Genomic DNA, 26,632 nt, shown 5'->3' with positions numbered 1-26,632 from the left:
TTCTGACCCCTACACCACCAGAGATAAGCAGCTAAAATAGGCAGAGAAACATCAGAAATGGTCCATGGAGCAACAGGGGAAGGAAGCCTGGTCTGATGAATCATCTTTCTTTCATAAATCACCTGAGTATTTCTAAGTCGCTTACTTTGGGAAATTATTTTACCAGGATTCAATGAAGATGTAGTGTAATGCTCAGGGTAACGTTCTTCTGGGAAAACGTGGGTCCTGGTATTTATGTGAATGTTACTTTGACATGTACCACCTACCTAACCATTATTACTGACAAATTTACACACAAGTTGTTCGGTCCATATATATATATAATTTTATTATTTTTTATTATTATTGTTTTTATTATTCTATTAAAATTCTCTCAAAAAAGTTCTTCTGAAAGCAGCATGTAGTGACATATTTCTTACCAGGAGGCATTTGAGATTTGATTATCGAGATAACTGTGAATGACAAAATCATGACAAGGCTAAAAAGATTATAGTTCACTTTGAAGGTTATGCCGATTGATGTATTATATCCCAGGCAGCAGGGATTAAACCCGTCGTGGTTTTGCCAGTCTATTCAATCCGCTATCCCTCCGTGCATCTATCTGCACACTTTCCTCCCTCCAAATATCTAATAATTGTCTGGACTTGAACGCGCATTTCGATCTCACGAGAACACACAAGGTTGAAAATCTATTCCTGTTCATCCATCACCTGAGACAAGGTGGCAGGATAACATTTCTAGACTCCTGGTGAGAGAGAAGCTTTGGCAGCTCAATTCCAGCTGGTACATTTCCCTGTTCCTGGATTCAATAAGACATCTGAGAGGAGCTACAACAGAGTGAAAAAGGCTCTCATCCCGTAACAGCTGGTGCAGCGGAGAAGAGAACAAAACACACAGCTTCCTGTACAGATGTGGTGAGCAGCCAAGGGAAAAGATAATAATAAAAAAAAAAAAAAACAAAAAAAAAAAACACTATTTGTATAAAAATCTCCTAGCAGCATCATGTTGTGTGTGTGTGTGTGTGAGTGTGTGTGCATCGAACCATTCATGTGTTTGTTTGTGTATGATATTTAGCTCTTTTTGTATCATTTTTTGTACTCCTCTCAAATAACAAGCAGATAAGAAAGGGCTTTGATTTAGCCGTGTAGCTACGCATCGAGGTTGTGGAAGAAAAAAGCAGAAACGCACATAGGGGCTCGAAATGAGAAAAGGGTAATAAATGCAGATAAGTTCCTGCTGTGCTTCAGAGGTACGGCTGTGCTGAGATAGAAAGCCAAATATCCGAGCCACCTCGAATACAACATTCCCTAATAAAAATGATAATATGTCTTGCCTTGCTGTCTGGGCGACACAACTTAATAACCGTGAGTAAAGTAAATGCGCAAACGAAAAACAAGTTTTCAGGAAACAAATATGTTTGAAATATATAGAAAATCAAGCAATGATCAGGTCATCCTTATTCATTCATTTATTTACTTATTGAATTTTATTGTGTATATATATATATATATATATATATATATATATATATACAGGGCAACCTTAAAATTTAGTTTTACTTTCAATTTACATTTACTTATTGAATTTTATTGTATGTATGTATATATATATATATATATATATATATATATATATATATATATATATATATATATATATATATATATATGTACTGTATTGTAAAAAATGTAACAAAAATTGTCATTAATGTTTTATACTAAATGAATAAGACAATAATAAAATCGTTTTTCAAACATTTTTATGTAATTTATTAATACAAACTCTGTTTTGAAATGTTAATCCGAACTTAAGAGCCACTTGTGGCTTCTTGCCAACAATTAGATTTGAGTTACGATGCAAGTTACTCTTTGTTACTCTTTGTAACGCTTTGTCTTAGCATTTTTAATCGGTTATGTCGATTCTTTTATCTCGACGAACCCTAATATCTCTAGCACAAGGGGGGCAAATCTGCCACTTAACGTCGGTTATCTCGATCCGCATGACCAATCGCCGGCTTTTGCCACATCTCCATCTCACTACCGTACTTTATGCGTATATAAGACGCGTCTTATAGAAAGTTTTACATACCCCTCACCAAGGGTGCATCTTATATACGCAAAAATACGGTAGTGAGACGGCACTGTGCAGCCGCAGAAGAACTCGCGGAAGTGGCATAAAAATCAAGCCTTACAGATGCTACAGGTGTAGGATACTTTTTAGAGCTGTGTGTCAGAGTGAAATGACTCGACAATTTAATGTTGACACTGGTTACCTTTTTGTTAAAAACGAACTACACCCCGCACGTTTGTGATTTTGTGAGCGATCTTTGTGTTTGCAATGTTGGAGAATATAATAAAGGTTTGTTTTGAGAATCGACGGTGGTTTGTATTGTATACTGGTAAATCTCTACTGTTAGTTAGTGCACATATGCCTTTTAGTGTAAACAAACATGTATGTACATTTTTATAGCATGCCTTCATCAAACAAATCGCGGCAACGCTGTTGTGTAAAAAAACCTCCAAAAACACGTGCATGCACATTCTCATTTATTAACGCACATCATGTACATAAAGAAATTTCAAACACGTTAATATACTGCCGCCATATTGATTTTCGTTTATCTCGATTATCGGTTATATCTCGCGTCCCCTATATATATATATATATATATATATATATATATATATATATATATATATATATATATATATATATATATATATATATACAGCAACAACCTGAAACTAAATTGTGACACACAGTTTTGACATGTTTACTTAAGGTGTAATCAGAACAAGGCATCTTTTTTGACAATAATAAGTTATTTTCAGAGGACAGTAAATCTATACTGCTATACAAGCTGCACAGTGCACAGTATATGATTTACAAATACAGGAATTTATCCATCCATTCATTTTTGCAAAGCCCCTTAATTGTTTGGTGGACAAACTTAATACTGACTGATAGACTGACTGATTAATTGATTGATTCATTTCACAGTGTGTTAGAGCTCAGATTTTTACTCATTACAATCTGATCCAAAGTGAAATACCTTAACCACAGGGCTGCCACCTTCCATCAAGGTGTTATGAAATAATTGACAAATATGACCAAAGATTTCATCCTGAAATATAGTTAATGATAAGAAATAATAGTAATCAATCAGCAGAAATTCTAGTGGCCATATTATTCAAAGAAATATGACATTACAGTGTGAACACTGTTTGTTCAAGGACCACAATAAGGATTCAATATTATGAACTTTTAAAAAGAGAGTTCAGTTTGATTTCTTATTAAAGTGTCATTAAACTAAAACAAACTCTCTAAAATAAGAACTAGCTGCTGTCATGTGAAAATGAAAGTACACCCTTTCTGAATTCAATGTTTTTACGAATGAGGAAATAATAAAAATCCCCCGGTCCTTATCAGGCCTCATTCAAATTAGATAAATAAAAGCTCAGGTCAACAACACACTACTTTTTACATTATTTTTGTTAATTATTTATTTTACAAAATAAGTCCAAAATTGAAATGCCATGTGTGAAAAACTAAGCACACCTTTACTGCGTCCACAGGATATAAGGGGTAAAGAAGGTGCCAGGTGCTGTGAATCAAATGCCCCTTGATAATTTGATCATCAATAAGTTTGAGAAGTCTATAAAAGTTTTAGTTTGCTGGTCGGGTGCATTCAGATGTGTGTGAACACAATGCCAAAGAGGAGAGACATCAGAAATTTCTTAGTGAAGCATTTGCTACTGCCTATCAATCTGGGAAGGGTTATAAGGCCATTTCCAAAACAATTTAAAGTCCATCAATCTACAGAGAGCAACATAATTCACAAGTGGAAAACTTCTGCCAATCCCTGTAAATTCACTTCAAAGTCAGACTAAGCAATGCTCAAAGTATGGTTTGTTTGAAAGGGTTGCCAGAAAAAAAGAATTAAAGCTGTTTAAAAAGAATAAGGCTGCATGGCTCAGGTATGAGCCAAAGAACAGGAACAATCCACAAAAATTTGAGGAACAATGTCTGTTGAACAAATTAGATCAAAATGAGGATGTTTGCCCATAATGCACAGCACTATGTTTGGCAAACACCAAACACAGCATGTCAGCACTTGACGAGCATGGTGGTGGAGGGGTGATGATTTGGGCTTCTTTTGCAGCCATGGGACCTGGACAACTTGCAGTCACTGAGTTTGCCATGAATTCCTCTAAATAGCTAAGTATTCTAGTGTCAAATGTGAGGCCTTTTGTCTGACAGCTAAAGCTAATCTACAACAGAATGGCTGAAAAAGAACAGATTCAAAGTTTTGCAATGGTCCAGTCAAAGTCCAGACCTTAACCTGACAGAAATGCTGTGGCAGGACTGTAAGAGAGCTGTTCAGAACCAGGGTTGGGAAAGGAATACATCAAAATGTACAGTATGTACAGTATTTTAAAATAAAATACCAAATACCTTAACTTAAATACAAAACAAAATACAGCAGCCAGGTCATGTATTAAAATAAAATACTGTCTTTTTGTTTTTTTATAAAAATGCCAAAAAATAATTTTACAAGTGGAGAATGACAATTTCTCAGCAAACCTTCCATCAAGTGGCCTATTGGATCTGTTTCTTCACCATTACACCGACTGAGTTAAATAAAGTAAACACACAGATAGCAATAGATTTTCTTTGGCTGAGTCATGACATATGCAACCAGTTAACAGATCAAATATTCACATACATAATCCCTGTGATCTCACAGATAAAGTTTAGAACTTTTATCCTAATTTAGTTACCTAGTGTTTGGTAACAAAGGGCTATTTTTAATCAGCAACACTGACAACCAAGATTTAAGAAGACGACTGATGGCACCTGTATTCATAGCAACTACTTTCCAACTAATGAATCATTTGATTGTTAATTATAAATAAAATATTATGTATCAGGCAGTAATTTATGCAATGGTATACAAATATGTATGAAAAATACATGTATCATAGATACTCCAAATGTATAATTTACCTCAAAATATGTGGTAACAGTTTGAGGAAGAAACACATATGGCTGGAAAAGTCTCAATACTTGTATCCGAATAAAACTCCTTTTATTTCCTAAATGAGTGTCCTTGCTTTTAGTGTTTCCAGGGTCATATATTAAACATGTTAATACACAGACAGTTTTTTTGCTATAACTTATACCTCTAGGATATAATCTCATTCTCAAAACATAAATTACTTGCAATCATATATTAAGAACAGTTTATAAAGAAGACTCTAAAACCAAAACCTCACTGCTTAATAACCTGTAATGTTACCCATGAAAGAGAAATACATACCTTGACATTGTAGGGAATGAAATGCTTGGCCAGGGCTTCGGGTGTATGCATCCATGATTTATCTAGAAGGAGATTAAGCATTGTTAAGTGAAGGAGCTCCAAAAATATGTAGAATGTGCTGCAAATGAAGAAACATCTCCCAATTCTGAACACAAAATCAATTTCTAGTACATGCTTAATAAGATGGAGAATGTCTCCTAATTCAGTTATCAAGACCAAATGCCAAAATCAATAATGTACAATTGGAATAGTGTGATTATTGGCAGAATCTGAGCAAATTACAGGCTAAAACAGCACTATGGAATTCTTTAACAAAATGAATTTCTTGGCTAAACATGAAGAAATATATGCACACTTGGGCTAAGGAGGATAAACAATAACAAATATACATCACTTATACAGTACAGACCAAAAGTTTGGACACACCTTCACATTCAAAATGTTTTCTTTATTTTCATGACTATGAAAATTGTAGAGTCACACTGAAGGCATCAAGGGCTATTTGACCAAGAAGGAGAGTGATGGGGTGCTGCCCCAGATGACCTGGCCTCCACAGTCACCGGACCTGAACCCAATCGAGATGGTTTAGAGGGTGAGCTGGACCGCAGAGTGAAGGCAAAAGGGCCAACAAGTGCCAAGCATCTCTCGGGGAACTCCTTCAAGACTGTTGGAAGACCATTTCAGGTGACTACCTCTTGAAGCTCATCAAGAGAATGCCAAGAGTGTGCAAAGCAGTAATCAAAGCAAAAGGTGGCTACTTTGAAGAACCTACAATATGACCTATTTTCAGTTGTTTCACACTTTTTTGTTATGTATATAATTCCATATATAATTCCACATGTGTTAATTCATAGTTCTGATGCCTTCAGTGTGAATCTACAATTTTCATAGTCATGAAAATAAAGAAAACTCTTTGAATGAGAAGGTGTGTCCAAACTTTTGGTCTGTACTGTATATATATATTTTTTATGTACTTCATGGATACAGATTTATCATGCTGAATCCTACTGCTATTTTAATCCATAAGACTAAATAAATCCCTATTGGAGAAGCTAAAAATAAAAAGAAATTCCCAAAACGTTCCAACACACACAGTCTAAATACAAGAAGGTCATCAAGATATTCGAAGGAAAAACATTGCCAAATTCAACATTCTTTTTTATTAGAAGAGGAGGTCTGGATTGTAATCAGAGAGGTGAATAAATGCTGATAAAAGCTGAATGAAAGCGGCCTGCTGAGAGGAGTAAAAGGACACGCTGAGTTCTGCCAGATGATACACATCTCCCCTGTGGAATACATAATCTGTGTGTTGATTTAACGCACACACTGGAATAACTATCACGGGAAATGGCTGTACATCCCACTGCTTCAGTCAAAAGCTGCACACAGTAGATTTTTCATGGGTTTTATGAGATGAATCTCCTGACAAAATCAAGCATGTTGAATATTTAGAGCTATAATACCAGAGTACATATATAATATTTGACCACAATACTTAATACTAAACTTTCTTTCATTTGCCTTCTCCCATTAGGGGTCGCCACAGCGGATCATCCGTATTCGTGATCCGCATGTTCGATTCGGCACACGTTTTTACGCTGGATGCCCTTCCTAACGCAACCCTCATACTTGATACTGATTGGCTGGAATAGGCTGACTCTTCTCGGACCTCTCTCACAATTACAGAACATTCAGAGGTGCCCAAACTATTTTCAATGAAACGCCAAAAATCAAACTTGATTGAGGGCCAAGGGCCAAAAGTAAATGTGTATAAATGTTTTTTATATTAAAATTGTTGTTTCGACTGGATTACTGTAATACTCTGTATGTAGAGATGAAGGGAACACATCACTCCACTGCTGTCTACTCTCCATTAGCTGGCAGTCAAGTACAGGATCGAGTTAAACATTTTAGTATTAGTTTTTAAAGCGATACACAACTTGTCTCCAAATTACATTGGAACTCTTGTAGGGTCTTACACAGCATGTAGGTCACTAAGATCAACAAATCATGTGCTGTTGGATGTTCCTGTGGAACGCTCGCCCCATCTACATTCGCCAGGCTTTATCTATAGAGGGCTTCAGGTCTCACTTGAAGATGCTTGAAGATCTTTTTAGTTGTGCTTTTGAATTGAATAGTGATTTGGGAACCTGTATTTGTGTTTGTTTTTATGTGTGAAATTATTAATGTGTTAACAAAGTTGCAGTTAAATGTGCTATTTAAATGAACAGAAGTTAAAGAAGTTGTTATGGTGACCCTTATTTATGATTTATTATTATAAATAAATAAAAAAATACAAAAATTCATACATACATAGACTTGAAATCTGTTTAATCTGTTTTACTTTTATGTTTAAAGGTTTCTAGTTCAATGAAACGTACGGTGTACTAGAAACATAGAAACAATCCTATTTACAGTACAGTAGATTTCAATGCCTAATACAGCTGTTCAAGCTATAAGCAATGCAGCTGTTTATATGCTTTGTAAAATCAGTGACCTAATGAAAGACAAAGCTGGTCCTCCTTTTTTTCAAAAGTCAGGATATTATCAATTCATTCATTCATTCATTCATTTTCTCCCGCTTATCCGTAATTCGGGTCACGGGGGCAGCAGTCTAAGCAGGCCCCCGCCTTCGACTGCTGCCCAATCCTCACAGCACCATCCCTTACGGTCCCTCCTGCAGGTGGTGAGCCCACGGGAAGGCGGCCCGACGTCACTCTGACGTCACGGACCTTGATATTTCCCTCGTAAGGGACCCCCGGAGCATAGAGAGTTAAGGGCCTTGCTCAAGGGCCCAAGAGTGGCAGCTTGGCGATACCGGGGCTTGAACCTCAGACCTTCCGATCGGCAACCCAGCGCCTTAACATATTATCAAGTTTAATTCAATTTGTTTTTAGTAATAGACATTTTCCCAAAGTAGCTTTACAGAAATAAATAGGATCAAAATTTTCATTTATACTGTATGTTGGTGCCTATAAGTTTAGTGCATATAAGTTTATCCCTAATATGCAAGCCACTGGTTATACTATTTGTATATTTGTATACTGTATATACACTATTTGCATAGCGCTTTTAACAATAGACATTGTCCCAAAGCATCTTTACAGAAATAAATAGATTACAAATAGTCAGTGGTGACAATGGCAAGGAAATATTTCCTGAGATTGTATGAGTAAGAAACGTTAAGAGAACCCAGACTCAGAAGTGGCACCGAATTTCCATTCATATCAGTTATATACTGTATGTAAGAGTCAGTGTCAGTTAGCTTCTCAGTTTACGTTTGGACCAGTTCATTAGACTGAAAGTCTCCGCACAGAAGGAGGTTCTGTCAATGTTTTTGCTGGAATGTCTAAAATGAACAAATGTTATTAAGTTAAATAGATAATTTGAAATTAAGATCTGTGTCAGTGGCATTTTCCCTTTATAGCAGGATGGGTTAAATCAAACGAAGAAAAAAGAAAACCACATGTTCTCTGTATGTGCAGAAGGAAAAATGTATTATTGGAAATCTGTCTCTATAGATTATGAAGGTATTTAATAACCTCTCATGACTTGACATTCAGAACACCTGTATTAATGTCAATAGTCTTTTGATGGTGCTTTAGTGAGAATGTCACAAAGATCCTAGCACATAGCATACAGGAAGTTAAGCATAAACCTTATGAAGCCAATACGGGAAGAGTTTGCACGCATGCGCACACACACACACACACACACACACACACACACAAATACATACCAAAAACAAGGATCCCATCACAACTATAATATAGGTTGCTGACAATTTTGCATATACAGTATGATCAGGTTCTATTACACACTATATGTACAGTATATAAACAGTATGTGCTTAAATTCCTACTTATCTGACTTAGTTGTTTGACATTACCTGGGCAGTGGTGCACTATATGGACATGAGTATTGGGACACCTGACATTTCACAGCCATATTTGGTTCTTTCCCAAACTATAACCACAAAGTTGGAGGCACACACTTGTACCGGATGTCTTTGGATGGAGTAGCATTACGTTTTCCCTTCCCTTGAACTACGAGACCCAGACCTAATCCAGATCCTAATCCATTGTCTACAAAGCCAGCTCCATGAATCCAGTGCTCCATGTTAGTTCTCTCTCTCCAGTGTTCTGTATTGTTGAAAGATTTATGATCAAACACTTGATGTCACCCAAATGAGGATGGGTTCCCCTTTTGAGTCTGGTTCCTCTCAAGGTTTCTTCCTCTTAACATCTAAGGGAGTTTGTCCTTGCCACAGTCACCAGGCTGCTCATCAGGGATAAATACACATCGTTCATCTTAACTGTTGATTTCTGTAAAGCTGCTTTGAGACAATGTCTGTTGTGAAAAGCGCTATAGAAATAAACTTGACTTGATGAAGATATGCTTTCCATGGGTTGGAGTGGAAGACCTCCTGCTATAGAGCTCAGTACTATTGAACACCTTTGGGGATGGATGTGAACACTAAATGCACCCCAGGCTTTCTCACCTCACCCACATCAGTACCTGGCTTTACTAACACCCTAGTGGCTGAATAAATCTCCACAAATCTCTTAAATCTAGTGGAACATCTTCTAAAAAACAAAGGAGATTAAAAAATTAAATAGTGCACTGGTATTTGCACTGGTTGGTTCCCTGGTGGTCTTGTGGTTAGGATGCGGCGCTCTCACCGCTGCGGCCCGGGTTCAATCCCCGGTCAGGGAACCAACCCCAGCCACTCTTAGTGCCGGTCCCAAGCCCGGATAAATGGGGAGGGTTGCGTTAGGAAGGGCATTCAGCGTAAAAACATGTACCAAATCAAACATGCGGATGGTCCGCTGTGGCGACCCTTAATAGGAGAAGCCAAAATAAATTTTTACTGGTATTAGAGGTTGTCCGATATAGGTTTTTTCTGCCCGATGTCGATATTTAGAATCCGCTATGTTCCCGATTTTGTTGCTCAATATGTTTGGCAGATTTTTTTTTCCTTTCATCTCATGCAATTTAACAGTTAAATAACACTTGATACAGAAAATCGCTGAAACAAAACATTTATTAAACAACACAAACCATATAAGTATATAAAAATATAACTCTGCCAAATACACACTTCTGCCACCTGCTGGACTGGAAGAGTTATATTCTTTCACGAAAGAACAAAAAGGTACACGCACGGTTTAGTGTGTCAGATACGAATGCCTAATAATTGGCCTAATTTGCAGCACAATCGATGAATTAAAAAAAAGCCAAAAATCGTCCCGATCAATCAGTCGACCTTTAAATGGTATACCTATTTATTTCCTAGTGTTTATTTACAAAAGCCTCCATCAGGAGTCTCAATGGACATGTTTTCCTGGTCACATATCCCATGAGGCTCCAGCTCTATAGGCAGAGTGTGAAAAGCATAAATGAGCCTTAGTGGGCTATAAGTGAGGTACAGGTTCACTGCACATGCCTCAGAGACAGCTCAGGGAGAACAGAAAGCTGTGTGACAAATGACCCCAAAGAAGGCGCTACACTATCTGACTTGGGTGGTGGGGGTTTTCTTTTTTGCGTCATGGTCTCACACACTGTCACACTTAATGTCTGCCTTTAACAAGGACAATGCAGCGCTGTCATGGCTGTTTCAGCTTGAGCAGCATCCTGTCAAAAACAAGGCCCTGATTGAAGTGTTTATTCATATACTGAAAAGTAAATAACATGCTGATGGACATGACAGTGTGCTTCAACTATGAGTATGTTCCATGTACTGTAAATCCTTATGTACTCGAGATTATGTGTATCAAGTATGTGAATTAATGAATTTTGCACAGTTGGGGATGCAGTTTCTCAATAAAAAAAATGTTAATTAAAGAATACAATGCAATTCGATTGTTTTTCTGCTTATATAGTTGCACCTTATGAAATTATTTTATAAAATTATTGAAAGGGATTAGTTTTAGTATTATTATCATTATTATTATTAATAATACCATGATTCAGTGTCATCAAGATGGGTTCTCTTTTGAGTCTGGTTTCTCTAACGGTTTCTTCCTTGTATTAAATTAGTTTCAACTAAGCAATTTTTGATATATTTGCGAATTTCATATGTAAATCCAGAATAAATGTCGTTCTATAAAACTAATCTGTGACAAATTAATAAATTGCTCTTAGACCAGAGGTGAATAATAATAATAATAATAATAATAATAATAATAATAATAATAATAATAATAATAATAATAATAATATTAAAAATAACACTAGTTTTGGGAAAATTTATATTTTGATTAGATGAATTAGAAAACAGGTAATAAAGGTGCTGGTTGCATAAAGTTTTTAAGATATTTGACGATGAAGATTCATAATTATCTATACACAGGTGAGTATACCTGCCTACAAGAGAGGAGGATGTCTGATGAACATGATGAGTCGTAAATTCTCGCCAAAGAATGGTAGAACAATGAAAATGATACCACATGAAAGGTAATAAATATATCTTAAATGTAAGTCTAAAGATTATTATCTAACTGTAATGTATTGGTCTTTTATTGCCAAGTACATTTGTCTTAGGCTGATCTATGCATCATACAGTTATATTTGATGGCTTGTAAAAGTGTCATTGCCAATGAACATTTCCAATAAACAGGCAAATGATATTTTCCCCAGAAACCAAGATTCCTCGAAACAGTGTAAACAGTGCAGATAACTTCTGCTACATTTGTGCCGAGGTTACATTTACATCTCAGTAGTGCAATATGAGAGCAGTTATAAAAAAAAACAAATGCATACCACCTATATTTTAGATGCAAAATAGTGGATCAGGACAAGAGTTGAGCCCCTCATTATTGTTGCCATACATGTGCAACTCATCTGCTTCATTGGCTAACTTAATAACCTAAATAAAACACTTCCATGTCATTTTAGCGATGCAGATTTTATGGTTCCTCAAAGCAGAAATGTCAAATTATATGACTGGGAAAAATAATCTGATTTACTTTTACAACTGTTTGTACACAGTTTGTGACAGTTCAAGGGATGATTTCCATTTGTGTAGAACCTGTAACATTCAGGAGCAAAGCATAATTTTATATATATATATATATATATATATATATATATATATATATATATATATATATATATATATATATATATATATATATATAAACACAGAGCAGAGCCAAGCCAATTCTACTTTGTATGTGAGCGAATCTGGAAATCTTTCCAGCCTGAACTCTTAATACCTCTGTCAATATTCAAAGCATGCTATCTTCGATTTCCTTTAAACTGCCTACCCAGCAACTAAAACGTTAATCAAAAGCCGGGCGGATTTTTTTTCTTCTTTTTTTTTTTTCTTCAGTAAAAGATGGATTGCACTTTTCAAAGTCACATCACTGGCCGTGAAATTTAATTAAGTAAACACCACCCAATGTTTTTGTGACCGAACACTGACAGTGATGAAGTGTTTCAACTGCTCATTACATACACAGGGTGAAAGAGGGATACCTTTCCTCTGCACACTTCACACAGCACAATCAGTGAATATGCACTCTATATCTAAACTGGCATTTTTTACTTGATAATTACTACATTGTTAATACAAGTCCACTATAACAAAAATCCTGGTAGTGTTGCACAAAGCAAGCAAGAGACACTATATGCAGCACCAGAATTGTACTAATTATTCACTATTAAAAGCACAGTTTTGATTGTCTGCTGTGGTTAATTGAAACCAGAATTAATCAACCGGCCAGAATTCTCAGCAATTATAATGAATATCAGTGAGAGGAAAAACAAATAAAAATGACCAAAACTACTGTAGAAACTAGTGTTGCAATGTATTTGTATTATATATTATGTAGTACACCTTCTTCTTCATTTTTTCTTCTTCTTCTTCTTTCGACTTCTCCTATTAGGGGGCACCGCAGCGAATCATCCATCTCCATACCCCCCCTGTCCTCTACATCTACTACCTGCATGTCTTCCCTCACCACATCCATAAACCTCCTCCTTGGTCTTGATCCTGGTGGCTCCATCCTCAGCATTCTCCTACTGATATACCCCATGTCCCTCCTCTGCACATGTCCCAACCATGAATTATACAGTATATACTGTAATTGTATGCTTTCTATAAATTACAAATATACCTCAATGGTGAGATTTTTCCATTTCTATACATCTGCTGAAAACCTGGAGAAATGTTTGGCCCACTCTAAAAGATCCTAATATAACTGTAGCTTGTGACTTTTGCTTGCTACAATTATCATCTTAATTGCTAGTTATGGAAATTAATCTTGACTCCTTTACCATATCTTTTGATTACTGCTATAAACACAGACAATTCATTATTGCTTACAGCAAAAAAAACTTCTAAACATCTGACACAGTGGTACAAAATGTTATTAAATATAAAGACCCCCATAATGGCACTAGTGGTTTTAAAAGAACACTAGATTGTCACTAATTACATTGTTCCTCCATCATAACTTTGCTCTGTAGTCACAAAAGACCAAACTGCACCTGCCTGCATGCATTAACTGAATACTTTTCAAATGTGAAACATCCAAATACGTCAGGGTCTGTTTATGCTAGCTTGTGAGTTTATTAGGCTCTAAATCTCTGCCACTGTGGTGGGCTAACATTCTGTGGCTGCTAATTGGATACACAGCTCTAGTATGGTGGGTTTTTTTTAAGTGGCTGCAGGCAATTGAGAGTGTTCTCCTTGCTCCCAGCAAGTTGAAGGACCATCGAAATTAGCGGCGACAATTAAAGCTCTTTCACGAAATATGGAATAAAATGCGTACAGCAATCTGAAGTTTTCATTAACTTAATGAAGCACAAAGCAAGATGTGTTGTGTGAAAGATTTATGAGATAGATAGATAGATAGATAGATAGATAGATAGATAGATAGATAGATAGATAGATAGATAGATAGATAGATAGATAGATAGATAGATAGATAGATAGATAGATAGATAGATAGATAGATAGATCGATCGATCGATCGATCGATCGATCGATCGATCGATCGATCGATCGATCGATCGATCGATCGATCGATCGATAGACAGACAGACAGACAGACAGACAGACAGACAGACAGACAGACAGACAGACAGACAGACAGACCTGTTTGGCAATCAAGAAATCTCTTAAATAGGACCTGTCTGACAAAGTGAAGTAGACCAAAAGATCCTCAAAAGCTAGACATCATGCTAAGATCCAAAGAAATTCAGAAACAAATGAAAAAGAAAGTAAGTGATATCTATTAGTCTGGAAAAGGTTATAAAGGCATTTCATAAGGCATGTGCTCATGGCTCCACCATTAGAAAGAGACTGGGCAAAAATGGTCTGCATGGCAGAGTTCCAAGATGAAAACTGATGCTGCGCAAAAAGAACATAAAGGCTCGTCTCAGTTTTGCCAGAAAACATCTTAATGATCCCCAAGACTTTGGAACAATACTCTGTGGACTAACGAGACAAAAGTAAAAAAAAAAAAAAAAAAAAAACTTTTTGGAAGGTGTGTGTCCCATTACATCAACCTGAAGCAAACTTGCGTTCTGCAGCAGGACAATGATCCAAAACACACCAGCAAGTCCACCTCTGAATGACTGAAGAAAAACCAAAGGAGTGGTCAAGTTAAAGTCCTGACCTGAATCCTATTGAGATGCTGTTGCATGACCTTTAAAAAGCGGTTCATGCTGGAAAACCCTCCAATGTGGCTGAATTACAACAATTCTGCATAGATGAGTGACCAAAAGTCCTCCACAGCGCTGTAACAGACTCAGTGCAAGTTATCGCAAACGCTTAATTGCAGTTGTTGCTGCTAAGGGCAACCCAACCAGTTATTAGGTTTATGGGGCAAACACTTTTTCACACAGGGCCATGTAATTTTGGATTTTGTTTTCCCTCAATAATAAAAAACCTTCATTTAAAAACTGCATGTTGTGTTCACTTGTGTATCTTTTACTAATATTTACATTAATTTGATGATCAGAAACTTTAAAGTGTAAAAACATGCAAAAAAAAAAAAAGAAATCAGGAAGGGGCAAACACCACTGTAGAGCGATAGACATCTATACTGATAGATAGACATCTATACTGATAGATAGATAGATAGATAGATAGATAGATAGATAGATAGATAGATAGATAGATAGATAGATAGATAGATAGATAGATAGATAGATAGATAGACAGACAGACAGACAGACAGACAGACAGACAGACAGACAGACAGACAGACAGACAGACAGACAGACAGACGATTTTATTTTCAATCTTACCATCACCCTGACTTTATTCCTCATGTCCTGTAACCTTGTATTCTTTTTTTTTTTTTTTTTTTTTTTTTGGAATGAGCAGCAATAATCGACTGATTAAAAATCCATGAGTTCATTAATGACAAATCCATTATGAAGCATGCATTCAAAATATGGTCTTCAAATCTGCTGACCTTAAACGTCTCAACCAGCTCATTACTCTAGATTAATAATTCTGCATAAATATGTAGCAAATCTTTTCCAGCTCCCTCCGCTGCTCTGCTACTTTCAGATTAATGGGAGTCTAATGTGATATTCGGCTCGGCACGATATTGACCGGCCGTAATGTTCAAACGGTGCACGATGACTCTGCCCGGTTTAGGTGTGCAGATGAAACATTAGGACATCGACTCTCTTCCAGAGCCATCCTCCTAATGAGTCCCGCTCATTATCTCCCCCATGGAACTGAGCGCTAATGAATGCACCGTCACATAATGATTAGAGCTTTCGCTTTGGTAAATGTCACTCTTGTTGTGGTCATGAAACGAGTGGCTAGACTTTTGTGGCTCAGTGAAAGGGGTTTCAAGGCTGGATTTGTTTCATATTGACCAGGGTGGTGTCATGGTGTTCTCTGAGAAACAAAACGGCTCTGTGGACAGGCGTCTAAAACAGCGGAGATTCTTCATCCAAGAATAGAATAGAAAAGCCTTTATTTGTCACAAATACATTACAGCACAGTAAAATTATCTTCTTCACATATCCTAGCTTGTTTGGAAGCTGGGGTCAGAGCGTAGGGTATAGCCTGGGTTAAGGGCCTTACTCAAGGGCCCAAGAGTGTCAGCCTGGCGAAACCGGGGCTTGTACCCCTGCAATACCGCTGTGCACATATCTGGTCTGAAATATAATTTTAAGTGTCTTAAAATCTAATCTCCAAAATTTTGTGGAACACCTTCCTAGAAGAAACTAATGAACTTTACACAGGCTTTACCATAAGACAGTGTCTGTTACACGGTGTAACGGGTGAAATATGTTGTGGCTCCTTTAAGAGCAGAGCGGCATTTTGGGAACAGCACGTCACTGCATTCTTTTGGTATTACTGCGTGTGTGTGCGTGTGAGACTGAGGATTATGTGCTCATTATTTTCTGATGCTCATTTCTAAGTTTCTTTGACTAACCCATAACGCTGTTGGCAAAAAAAATAAATAAAAGCACGAGTTTTTGGAAACCTGTCTGTGCTTATATGATTTCTGTTGCAACTGGAGTTAGCGAGCTCTCCCTTCACCCAGACTCAACGTGTTACAACGGCTTGTATCTAAACAGTAGCCGACCAAGAAAGTCATTGTTCACTGTCTTCCTCCTTCCTTTCACAACTACAGTGGTACCTTGACCTACGAGTGCATTAATGTACGAGTTTTCCGAGGTACGAGTCTTCACTCGGTCGATTTTTTTGCTTTGTTACGCGAGGAAAAAATTGAGGTACGAGCTCGAGACGCCGCTGCTAGATGGCGAAGCGAAGCCAGAAAGCGAAGATTGTGAGGAAAATTTTGATAAACAAAGAAGAAAAAGTAAAAATGTTAAAGTTTAGGGATACGTAGTGTACAGGAGTGATAGTAAAAAAACAAGTTTTCCCTCCGCCTCCGCTTATCGCCTCACACACACACACACACCCCACCGGCGTTTTCGTTAGCTCAAGTCGTCTCATCTCCAAGGAAAATACACCGAATAAATCCTTATTATATCTTTACATACTCTTTCTATTATGTTTTTATACAAGATTTGTTATTTAGAAATGTATTTTCCAATTTAATAACATGAAACATAAAAACGGGGTGTCATTTTAAGGGGTTGGAATGAATTAATGCCATTTTAAGTATTTTCAATATGGAAAACTGATTTAATGTGCGAGCAAAATGAGATACGAGCTCGTCCACGGAACGAATTAAACTCCTAGGTCAAGGTACCACTGTGTTTCTCTCGGGAGTTTATCTTTTGGCATCGTCGTGCGTTTAAAAATCAACACCGGTTAAAGTTTTTTCTCCCGATGCCGTGCAGCTCAGAACACAGGTGAGGGTGTGTTTTTTGTTTCCGTTCGGAAATTTCATTGGTCTAATGTTATGGGGATCAGTTTTTTGGCTTGATGTTTGTGAAACCGGGAAAAAACCCAGGAGAAATCCATAAATTAGCCGCTTCATTGTTTAAGCCGCGGGGCTCAAAACGTGGGAAAAAAGTAGCGGCTTATAGTCCAAAAAATACAGTATACATCTTTTTAAGAAACATCAGGCCTAGGAAATTGTACTTTTTGTAGGTGAGTAATTAGAAGTTAGATAAAGAAACGCCACGTTTATAATGAACACTGCGACTGCGTCAAGAGCGACTTATAATTACTGGTTAGATTTGCAGTGCTGCTCGTTACCTTTCGATTGGTTGCGCAATATCTTAACTACTAAGCTACCAACTGCAAAATGCTAGGTATTACTAGGACTAAGATATTATTTATTTGTTTGTTCTTTTTTAAAATTTGTTCTTACATGTTCTTTAACCTTGTTTATATTACTGTATTCTAGCGTACTAATGTTTAATATATCTGCTTTTTCATGAAGCTATTGTTAGCCCTATAAATGCTAACGGTCTCTACACGGGCTGTATTGATTACATGTATTGAGGAGCAGTTATAAGGCGATGACTAGGTGCATTGCTAGTTGTTTGTATGCATAGTCACATGTCCTCACGTGTAAGTTCATGATACGCATGTTAATTTGTTGTTAATTGATGTAAACTCTGCAACTGTGTTGTGTATGCCAGCTGGCTTGAACCTTATAATCAGACTCATGTGCATTCTTACTGATGCCCCCTGACGATCCCAACTAAATCAAACTAGTCCCAGAAACTACTTAACGAAAATGAATTCTTAATTTGATTGCATTTCGAATTACATGTTACTCCCAATTTTTGGAAAGTGGGCATGATCAATTCACATGATCAGTCCTTGTAATCTTGGCATTTAAAAAATACATTAATAATAATATCTGACATACAAAAACAAATTCAGTTTAGCCATGTGGAAACTATATGCATTTTATTAAACTAAGTGTTTTTTTTTTTTTTTTAGTGAGGCACATCTACAAACTAATAACTGCACAGTCCTTGTATTATACCTATATGGTTAATGTTTCAGAATAAATCATTATTTTGAGAACCCTGTTTGTGCATACTTTCTTCAAGGATTTCTGTTTATTCAGATCTGTTAGCTATGGAAATTGAGTTTTTGAAAACGCTCAATCATCGTTAGATGAAGACGTATGAAACCATGGCTTCTCGAAAGTATAAAATTAATGAAGGAAAATGCTGTTATACTAAAATAAATGTGTTTTTAATGCTGTCCATTAGCTATTAGTTCAGACGACAGCTGAAGGGTCACTGAAAACAAACTTCCCCAAAGAGTTAATAGAGATTTATAGTGTATATTGAGAATGGAGGGGTTTAATTTGACATTTCGCAACAGACTTTTGAACCAAGTTACACTGAAAGAAATGAAATAGAAACCTTATCAATATCAGGAAAGTCTGAGATGTAAGACTGAGATGATAAAAAGCTTTCCTATCAGTTTGCTCTCTGATTACAGGCTTGATTTGATCAGAACAAGGCATGCACAGCTAAATGAACCTGAAAGCTTTAAACGTTAACAGTTTATATGAGCCATCTGAGACCCAGGCCGAGTTTGGACTCATCACATTCATGAAGTCATTAATTCATTTGGGACAGACGGTGAGAGCAGGCAGAGGGACATGCATCAAGCTGTTTGGAGCAGACGTGGAGGTGGAGAGATGAAAAAAAAATGGATGACTTTGACAGAAAGGTGAACGACAATCGAGAGAGTGACAGAAAGGAAAAAAGACAAACATTCTGAGTCATGCCTCGGGTTTCTTTTTTTCTTTGAGGTTGTGGAGTTTTGGTGCCTTAAGAGTGATTTGTTGGGGTCTACATGAGCTTTAGAGATGCAACGATGAAGGGGAAAAAAGCTAATAAAAAGGGCATGGAAGAGAGCCGAAACAATCACTTACCTTTTTTCCTGTTAAACGGACGGCTCATGCTGGATATCGTGCAATTTCAAACTGAAGGTGCCACTCGAACCTGGAGAAATGAGAACGGGCGTAAAATCAAATGAGGAGCACTACGTTCGGGAAAAAAGGAACTTTATGTACAAATCAGAGCATGGGGGATAAATAAGAAAAACAAAACAAAAACACATTTATTTGTGGAAATGCATGTAGCCGAAGATAGAAATGCTACTCTTCCTGAGACAATTTTATTTGCACCAGTGGCTCGGTCAGTTACTGGGGTGATTAAGTGATGGTGTTTATTATTATTATTATTATTATTATTATTATTATTATTATTATTATTATTATTATTATGGTAGTAGTAACATTTTATTGCAATTCTATTGGCAACTAGGCGGAAGGTGCTTTATACTTGTCACATGTACATTACAGCAGAGGACAATTCTTTTTTTGCATATCCCAGCAATGTAAGAGCACAGGGTGATGCTGATGCAGCACCCCTGGAGTACAAAGGGTTAGGGGCCTTGCTCAAGGGCCCCAAGAGTGCCAGCTTGGCAATACTGGGGCTTGGGAATCCCCAAACTTCTGATCAGTAACACAGAGCTTTAACCACTACCACCTCCCCAATAGCTATTTAAGCTATTTAGACTATTGAACTTTTTTTATTCTTCAATTTATTTATTTCAGATTTTTTTATTCCATTCTATACTTCCTCTACGTTCCATTTTATGTCACAGACCAGTTGTCGAAAGCATTTAATTGCACATCGTACTCTGTATGGTTGTCTATGTGGCAAATAGAATGTGACTTTTGCATCACAAGTAATTCATCAATCATTTAGTGGACAGTTCTATTATTTTAACCCATGATGGGAAAACAAATAAATCACAGACCCAATAAACAGATATAAACCGATGGAATAAAATTGATCAATTATTATCTTGGTTCAACATTCTTTCTTTCTTAATGTTTTTTAATAGCTATTGATTCAAGTATCCAAAGCAACAGAGCAGCAGTTCTGTACTCATTTTCCTGTAAAAAAACATAGCAAGAAATCAAATCATGATGAAAAGACACAGGAGAGAGAGAGAGAGAGAGAGAGAGAGAGAGAGAGAGAGAGAGAGAGAGAGAGAGAGAGAGAGACAGATTTATATTGGCATTTACCCTCTTTGCCTTGGGGAGTCACAGTAAAAGTGTGTTTTAATTAAAACACAGTACTCCCATAACACATTCCTCTACCCAGCGCTCTGCCTACGAGAACAGCATTATTCCTTTCTTTGGGAAGTGTTTGCAGAGGTATTGCTATACATATAGGCTTCCTGTCCGCTTTATTAGAAACACCGTTATGCCTACTTATTCATGCTCAGTTACCTAATCAGCCAATCATTTTGTAGCAGCACACGGCAAAACCATAGACAAGTTACACACGTATGTACACAACGAACATCAGCATAGGGGTAAAATAATAGCGTGACCTCTTTGACATAATTGTTGGTGCCGAATTGGCTGGTTGTAGTTTTTTTATTTTTTTATTAACACTGTTTTTTATACATGGCAGCCTCTGGACTTTACACAGTTCGGTGTAAAACACTAAGTGAGAAACTGTTCTGTGCACAGAAACACCTCTCTGATGAGAGCGATCAGAGAAAAATAGCCAGATTGAGCGATTACAGGAAGGATATTCAAATAATCAGTTGTTACACGTTACACGGAAAGGCATCTCTGCATGAGCAAAACATCGAATCATGTAGTGAAATAAGCAGCAGAAGATCACATTAGGTCCCATTCCTGTCAGACAAAAACAGGATTCTATGCTGGAGTAATAAGAACAGACATGAAATCAGAAGAGGAGCACCAAGTTTGGAATAAAGGAACAAAGTAATAGGAAAAACAACAAAAGAAGGAAAAAAAACCCATTTATCTGTGGATTAGCATGTAGCCACTGATGGTAAAATGCTACAAGATGATAAAGTGCTATTTTCCTGAGATAATGTTATTTGCAAAAGTAGCTCAGTAGGTTATTGGTGTGATTATTTTTTTTATTATTATTCAAATGAGGGGCACTAAGTTTCTCATACAAAAATCATACAAGAACAGGAAACTGATCACATTCTCGAACCGGGAGAAATAGGAAAGGACATGAAATCAGATGAGGGGCACCAAGTTTAAAAAAAATGTACTTTTTAACAAAGTAGAGCAAGAGGAAAAAAAAAGAAAGAAAAAGAATCTGATCCATTGTGTTGCTGAGCATACCTGTTTAATTGTATAACTCCATACGGATCTTTCTAATAAAGTGGACAGTGAGTTTATGTATATCTATACAATGCAGCAGAATATGGGAATAAACTATTTGTAATATTGTGGTTCTCCCCCAATCTATTACCATATTTAATTGGAATCTATTCATATAATAATTTTTTAAATAAAATAAAAAATCTGTTAAAAAGCCTGACAGTCACATTATCACCACCTCCATGTGTAAAACAAATCCGGTCCAAATAGAGATTTAAGCTATTTAACAAGATACAATTACAAGCACATTAACAAACTAAAAAGTTGTCTTCTTCTTCTTCTTCTTTTACCTGCATGTCTTCCCTCACCACATCCATAAACCTCCTCCTTGGTCTTCCTCTTTTTCTCCTTCCTGGTGGCTCCATCCTCAGCATTCTCCTACTGATATACTCCATGTCCCTTCTCTGCACATGTCCAAACCATCTCAATCTCACCTCTCTCACCTTGTCTTCAAAACGTCCTACAGGTGCTGTCCCTCTAATAAACTCATTTCTAATCCTGTCCATTGTCGAAAACCTCAACATCTTCAGCTCTGCTACCTCCAGCTCCACCTCCTGTCTTTTACTGAATGCCACTGTCTCTAAACCGTACAACATTGCAGGTCTCACCACAGTACTATAAACTTTCCCTTTTACTCTCACAGATACTCTTCTATCACAAATCACTCCTGCTATCACTCTTCTCCACCCACTCCACCCTGCCTGCACTCTTTTCTTCACTTCTCTAACACACACTCCATTACTTTGCACTGTTGACCCCAGGTACCTGAACTCCTCCATTACCACTGCAAACAGGAAAGGACTCAGAGCCGATCCTTGATGCAGTTCCACCTACACCTTGAACCAGTCTGTCATTCCTACTGCACACTTCACTGCTGTCACACTGTCCTCATACATGTCCTGCACCACCCTCACATACTTCTCTGACACACCTGACTTCCTCATACAATACCACAACTCCTCTCTCGGCACGCTGTCGTACGCCTTCTCTAAATCCACAAACACACAATGCAACTCCTTCTGACCTTCTCTATACTTCGTCATCAACATTCTCGAAGCAAATAAGGCGTCTGTGGTGCTTTTCCTCAGCATGAAACCATACTGCTGCTCACAGATGGTCACCTCTTCTCTCAGCCTGGCTTCCACTACTCTTTCCCATAACTTCATGATGTGACTGATCAACTTAATTCCCGTGTAGTTACTGCAGGTCTGCACATCTCCCTTATGCTTAAAGATCGGTACAAGCACACTCCTTCTCCAATCCTCAGGCTTCCTCTCACCTTCCAAAATCTTGTTAAACAAACTTGTTAAAAACTCCACTGCATCTCTCCTAAACATCTCCATGCTTCTAACGGTATGTCCTCTGGTCCAACCTCTGGTTTGATGTAGCAGTTACATCAACAAATGACCTTAAAATCCACATTATTCAGTAGCTTGGGAATGTTTTGCTACTACAAAACTTGATTTAAAAAAAAAAAATGTGTTGAATCTTGAATAACATACACTCAAACAGGAGCTGGATTCATATCAATTTGCACTGATTTGCATATGGATGCAAGCATGTACAATATATGAACACTAGTACTGGGATACCTGATTTCTCTGTGGTTCTTCCCCAAACAATTACTACAAAGTTGGAGGCACACAATAGTGTGGAATGTATAGGACCCCAAAACTTTTCCAGCATGACAATGCCACTGTGCTGTAACTCTGACCTCAACAATATTGAACAACCTTCAAATGAATTGGAATGCTGACTGCACCCCAGGCCTTCTCACCTCACCCACTTAAGTACCTGACTTTACTAACATCCTTGTGGCTGAACGAGCACAAATCTCCACAAGCTCACAGCAAATGGAACTAGTGGAGCATCTTCTCAGAAAGGTGAAGGTTATAATAACATATGTATACATATGTATGTAGGTTTCCATGGTTTACAGAAAGGGCATAGTGTTTTAGTATAAGGAACAGGAAAATGAGCGTATATTCTAAAATATAGCTGATTATGAATATTTTTACAAAAAAATAAAAAAAACATAGAACATTACTGAGATAACCAACATGTTTGAAGTCAAATCCAATGTACAATATTTAATACATTTGAATAAATCGTGTTCTAATGAAACACCATTTATCCAATACCAATAGACTCAAATAAAGGTCATTAATCCGCAAACCTGCTGCATCAGCAGAATTCTCTGAATTCGGAAACTTGAAAGTTGTGTTGTGTCTGTTCCTGAGACAGTACATCATGTCAGAATTATCGGCAGAATGTCATGAATTACCTCTTACCCATGCGGCTTAACATAAAAGTGTCCATCTTGATGGATGGGAAGAGAGCTATTGCTGAGCAGATCATCTCATATCAAGAACGAATTATTTAACGGGATAGAAGATGCAAAGAGGTGGAATGGAACTAACAGAAAAAGAAGAAAACTTGGCATATATATCTTAATATTTATATTGTTCACACCATTACAGATATTGATCTGGAAATACACTATATGTACAAACGAGACGCCTGAATTTTACATTCATACGTGGCGTTTCCCAAACTGTTAGCTCAACGTATATGATGTATTTAGAGGTAGCAGCATTAACTTTTCCCTTCCTTTGAACTAAAAGAACCAAATTTGTTCCAGCATGTTAATGCCCCTGTGCAAAATGCCAACTCCATAAAGATATGGTTTATATTAGTTACAGTGGAAGATCCTAAGAGGCCTGCTATAGAGCTCTGACCTGAGCCCTGCTGAACATCTTTTGGATGAATCTGGAACACTGACTGCACTCCAGGCCTCCTCACCTCACCTACATTAGTGCTTGTCTTTACTAACACTCTTGTGTCTGAATGAGCACAAATCTCCACAAGCTCACTCCAAAATCTAGTGCAACATCGTCCCAGAAGAGTGAACATTATTATAGCAGCAAATTGGGTCTAAATGTGGAATAGGATGTTCAAAAAGAAGCACATACCAATCCAATGGTCAGGTTTGAAGTATTTTTTGTACATATATTCTATCTGCAGCATCCTATTTCATCATTGAGGTGTTCACTTAGGGGTGAGGTCAGAGCCCTTTAGCAGCTCAAGATCTTCCATTTGTTGTGTACACGGCATTGTCATGCTGGAATAGATTTGTGTCTCCTACCTCAAGTGAAGGGAAAATGTATTGCTACTCATTTCGAAAGATGTCCTGTACACTTGTGTGCCTCCAACAAAGTGGTGACAATTTGGTGAAGAACCACATATAGAAGTGCTGTATGTCAATGCAAATCAATGATCTAGCTAACGATGGAATAAACCCGTGTTCACTAAAAAGGAATCCAATGTCCAAGTCCAAGTGTAAATACAAAATCCAAGCAGGCATTTTTTTTTGTCCCTAGCGCTGCCGTGTCCACTACAGCTTCCTCAAGTGGTGCATGCAAAAGAAAACAAATGTCCATCAAGGTCAAGTTGCAGCTCTTCTAAATGCTAATCCTGTCTATACCACTGTATGGGATTGAGATGCAGATGCTACTTGAGTCAGGGATGATTATGTTTTAGATAAACCACATTTGCAATAGCTTTGGAAGATAAGAGATAAGACAAGATAAGATAAGATAAGATAATATAAGATAAGATATACCTTTACTCATGCCACAGTGGGGAAATTTCTCTGTTACAGCAGCAAAAAAGAAATAAATGCAAATATATAAAAGAATAGACACATACTATAGTATACAGTATATACACAACACAGACCAAAATTGGAAAAACAAGCCAGGAAGTAATCCAGAGACGGAAGTTTGCAATGCTTGAGCAGATACCATACAAACCTATGGTCAGTGATGTAACACAAAACAAGCTATGAATATCATCCTTGACTGCAACTGTAGATAACTGAAACAGTCTGTGAAAGCTTGTCTGAAATTCAATGGCATGAACAGCAACATGGTACAGGGTCAGTCTCATCCCATTACTAGATAGGGAGAAAAAAAATAAATTCAATTGTGTTATAGAATTCCAACCAGTAACGATCCAAAATACAGTAATATAGCAAAAAAACATAAAAATACCACAAATCAGCAAATTTTTGCCAGTAAGATGTAGACTAGTTTGCATCGATGAGTGCAACAACAGACCAGCAGGTTATCCATAAGCTGAATTCAGACTTTTTGTAGGATCTTTTCCATTATCTACTGTACTGTGCCTGATAGTTTGTCATGTCAGCATTGTAGATGTTCATAGTTTATAGAGTTCACATAAATTGACTAGTAGGATAAGGCAACCTGGAAAAAACACATCAGATACTGGAGCTTATGGAAGGCAGGGCTTGTGTAATTGTGGAGGGATTGGGAGGCGAGATTAAGGATGAAAATAAATCAATGTTTTTGCAGATTTTCTTCTAATAGCTCCAGAGGGTCCCTGGTGGTCTTGTGGTTAGGATGCGGCGCTCTCACCGCTGTGGCCCGGGTTCGATCCCCGGTCAGGGAACCAACCCCAGCCACTCTTAATGCCGGTCCCAAGCCCGGATAAATGGGGAGGGTTGCGTTAGGAAGGGCATACAGCGTAAAAACATGTACCAAATCAAACATGCGGAGGATCTGCTGTGGCGACCCCTAATGGGAGAAGCCGAAAGAAAGTTTCTTCTAACAGCTCCAGTCAAAAATTTGAAACAGTTTTTTATTTGTCATGTGTACATTACAGAACAGTGAAATTATTTCGTCTTATATCCCAGTGATGTTAG

General features: G+C 37.3%; 1 protein-coding gene across 6 annotated transcripts in view; it reads right to left on the bottom strand.

Moving 5' to 3' along the window:
- The window catches only part of gulp1a (GULP PTB domain containing engulfment adaptor 1a), a 163,977-nt gene that overhangs the window by 22,080 nt on the left and 115,265 nt on the right, over positions 1-26,632 (bottom strand). For all 6 annotated transcript variants that reach the window (XM_083536310.1, XM_083536309.1, XM_083536307.1 and 3 more), the window contains 2 exons: positions 19,618-19,687; positions 5,321-5,382 (listed from right to left, as the gene is read on the bottom strand). In XM_083536310.1, coding sequence (XP_083392436.1) covers positions 5,321-5,382; positions 19,618-19,645 — 90 coding nt within the window. In that variant the 5' untranslated portion in view covers positions 19,646-19,687. The remainder of the gene's footprint in view (positions 1-5,320; positions 5,383-19,617; positions 19,688-26,632) is intronic.

The sequence above is a fragment of the Silurus aristotelis genome (assembly GCF_946808225.1).
Source record: "Silurus aristotelis genome assembly, chromosome: 3".
NCBI lineage: Eukaryota > Metazoa > Chordata > Actinopteri > Siluriformes > Siluridae > Silurus > Silurus aristotelis.
This window is presented reverse-complemented; position numbering and strand designations above follow the sequence as displayed.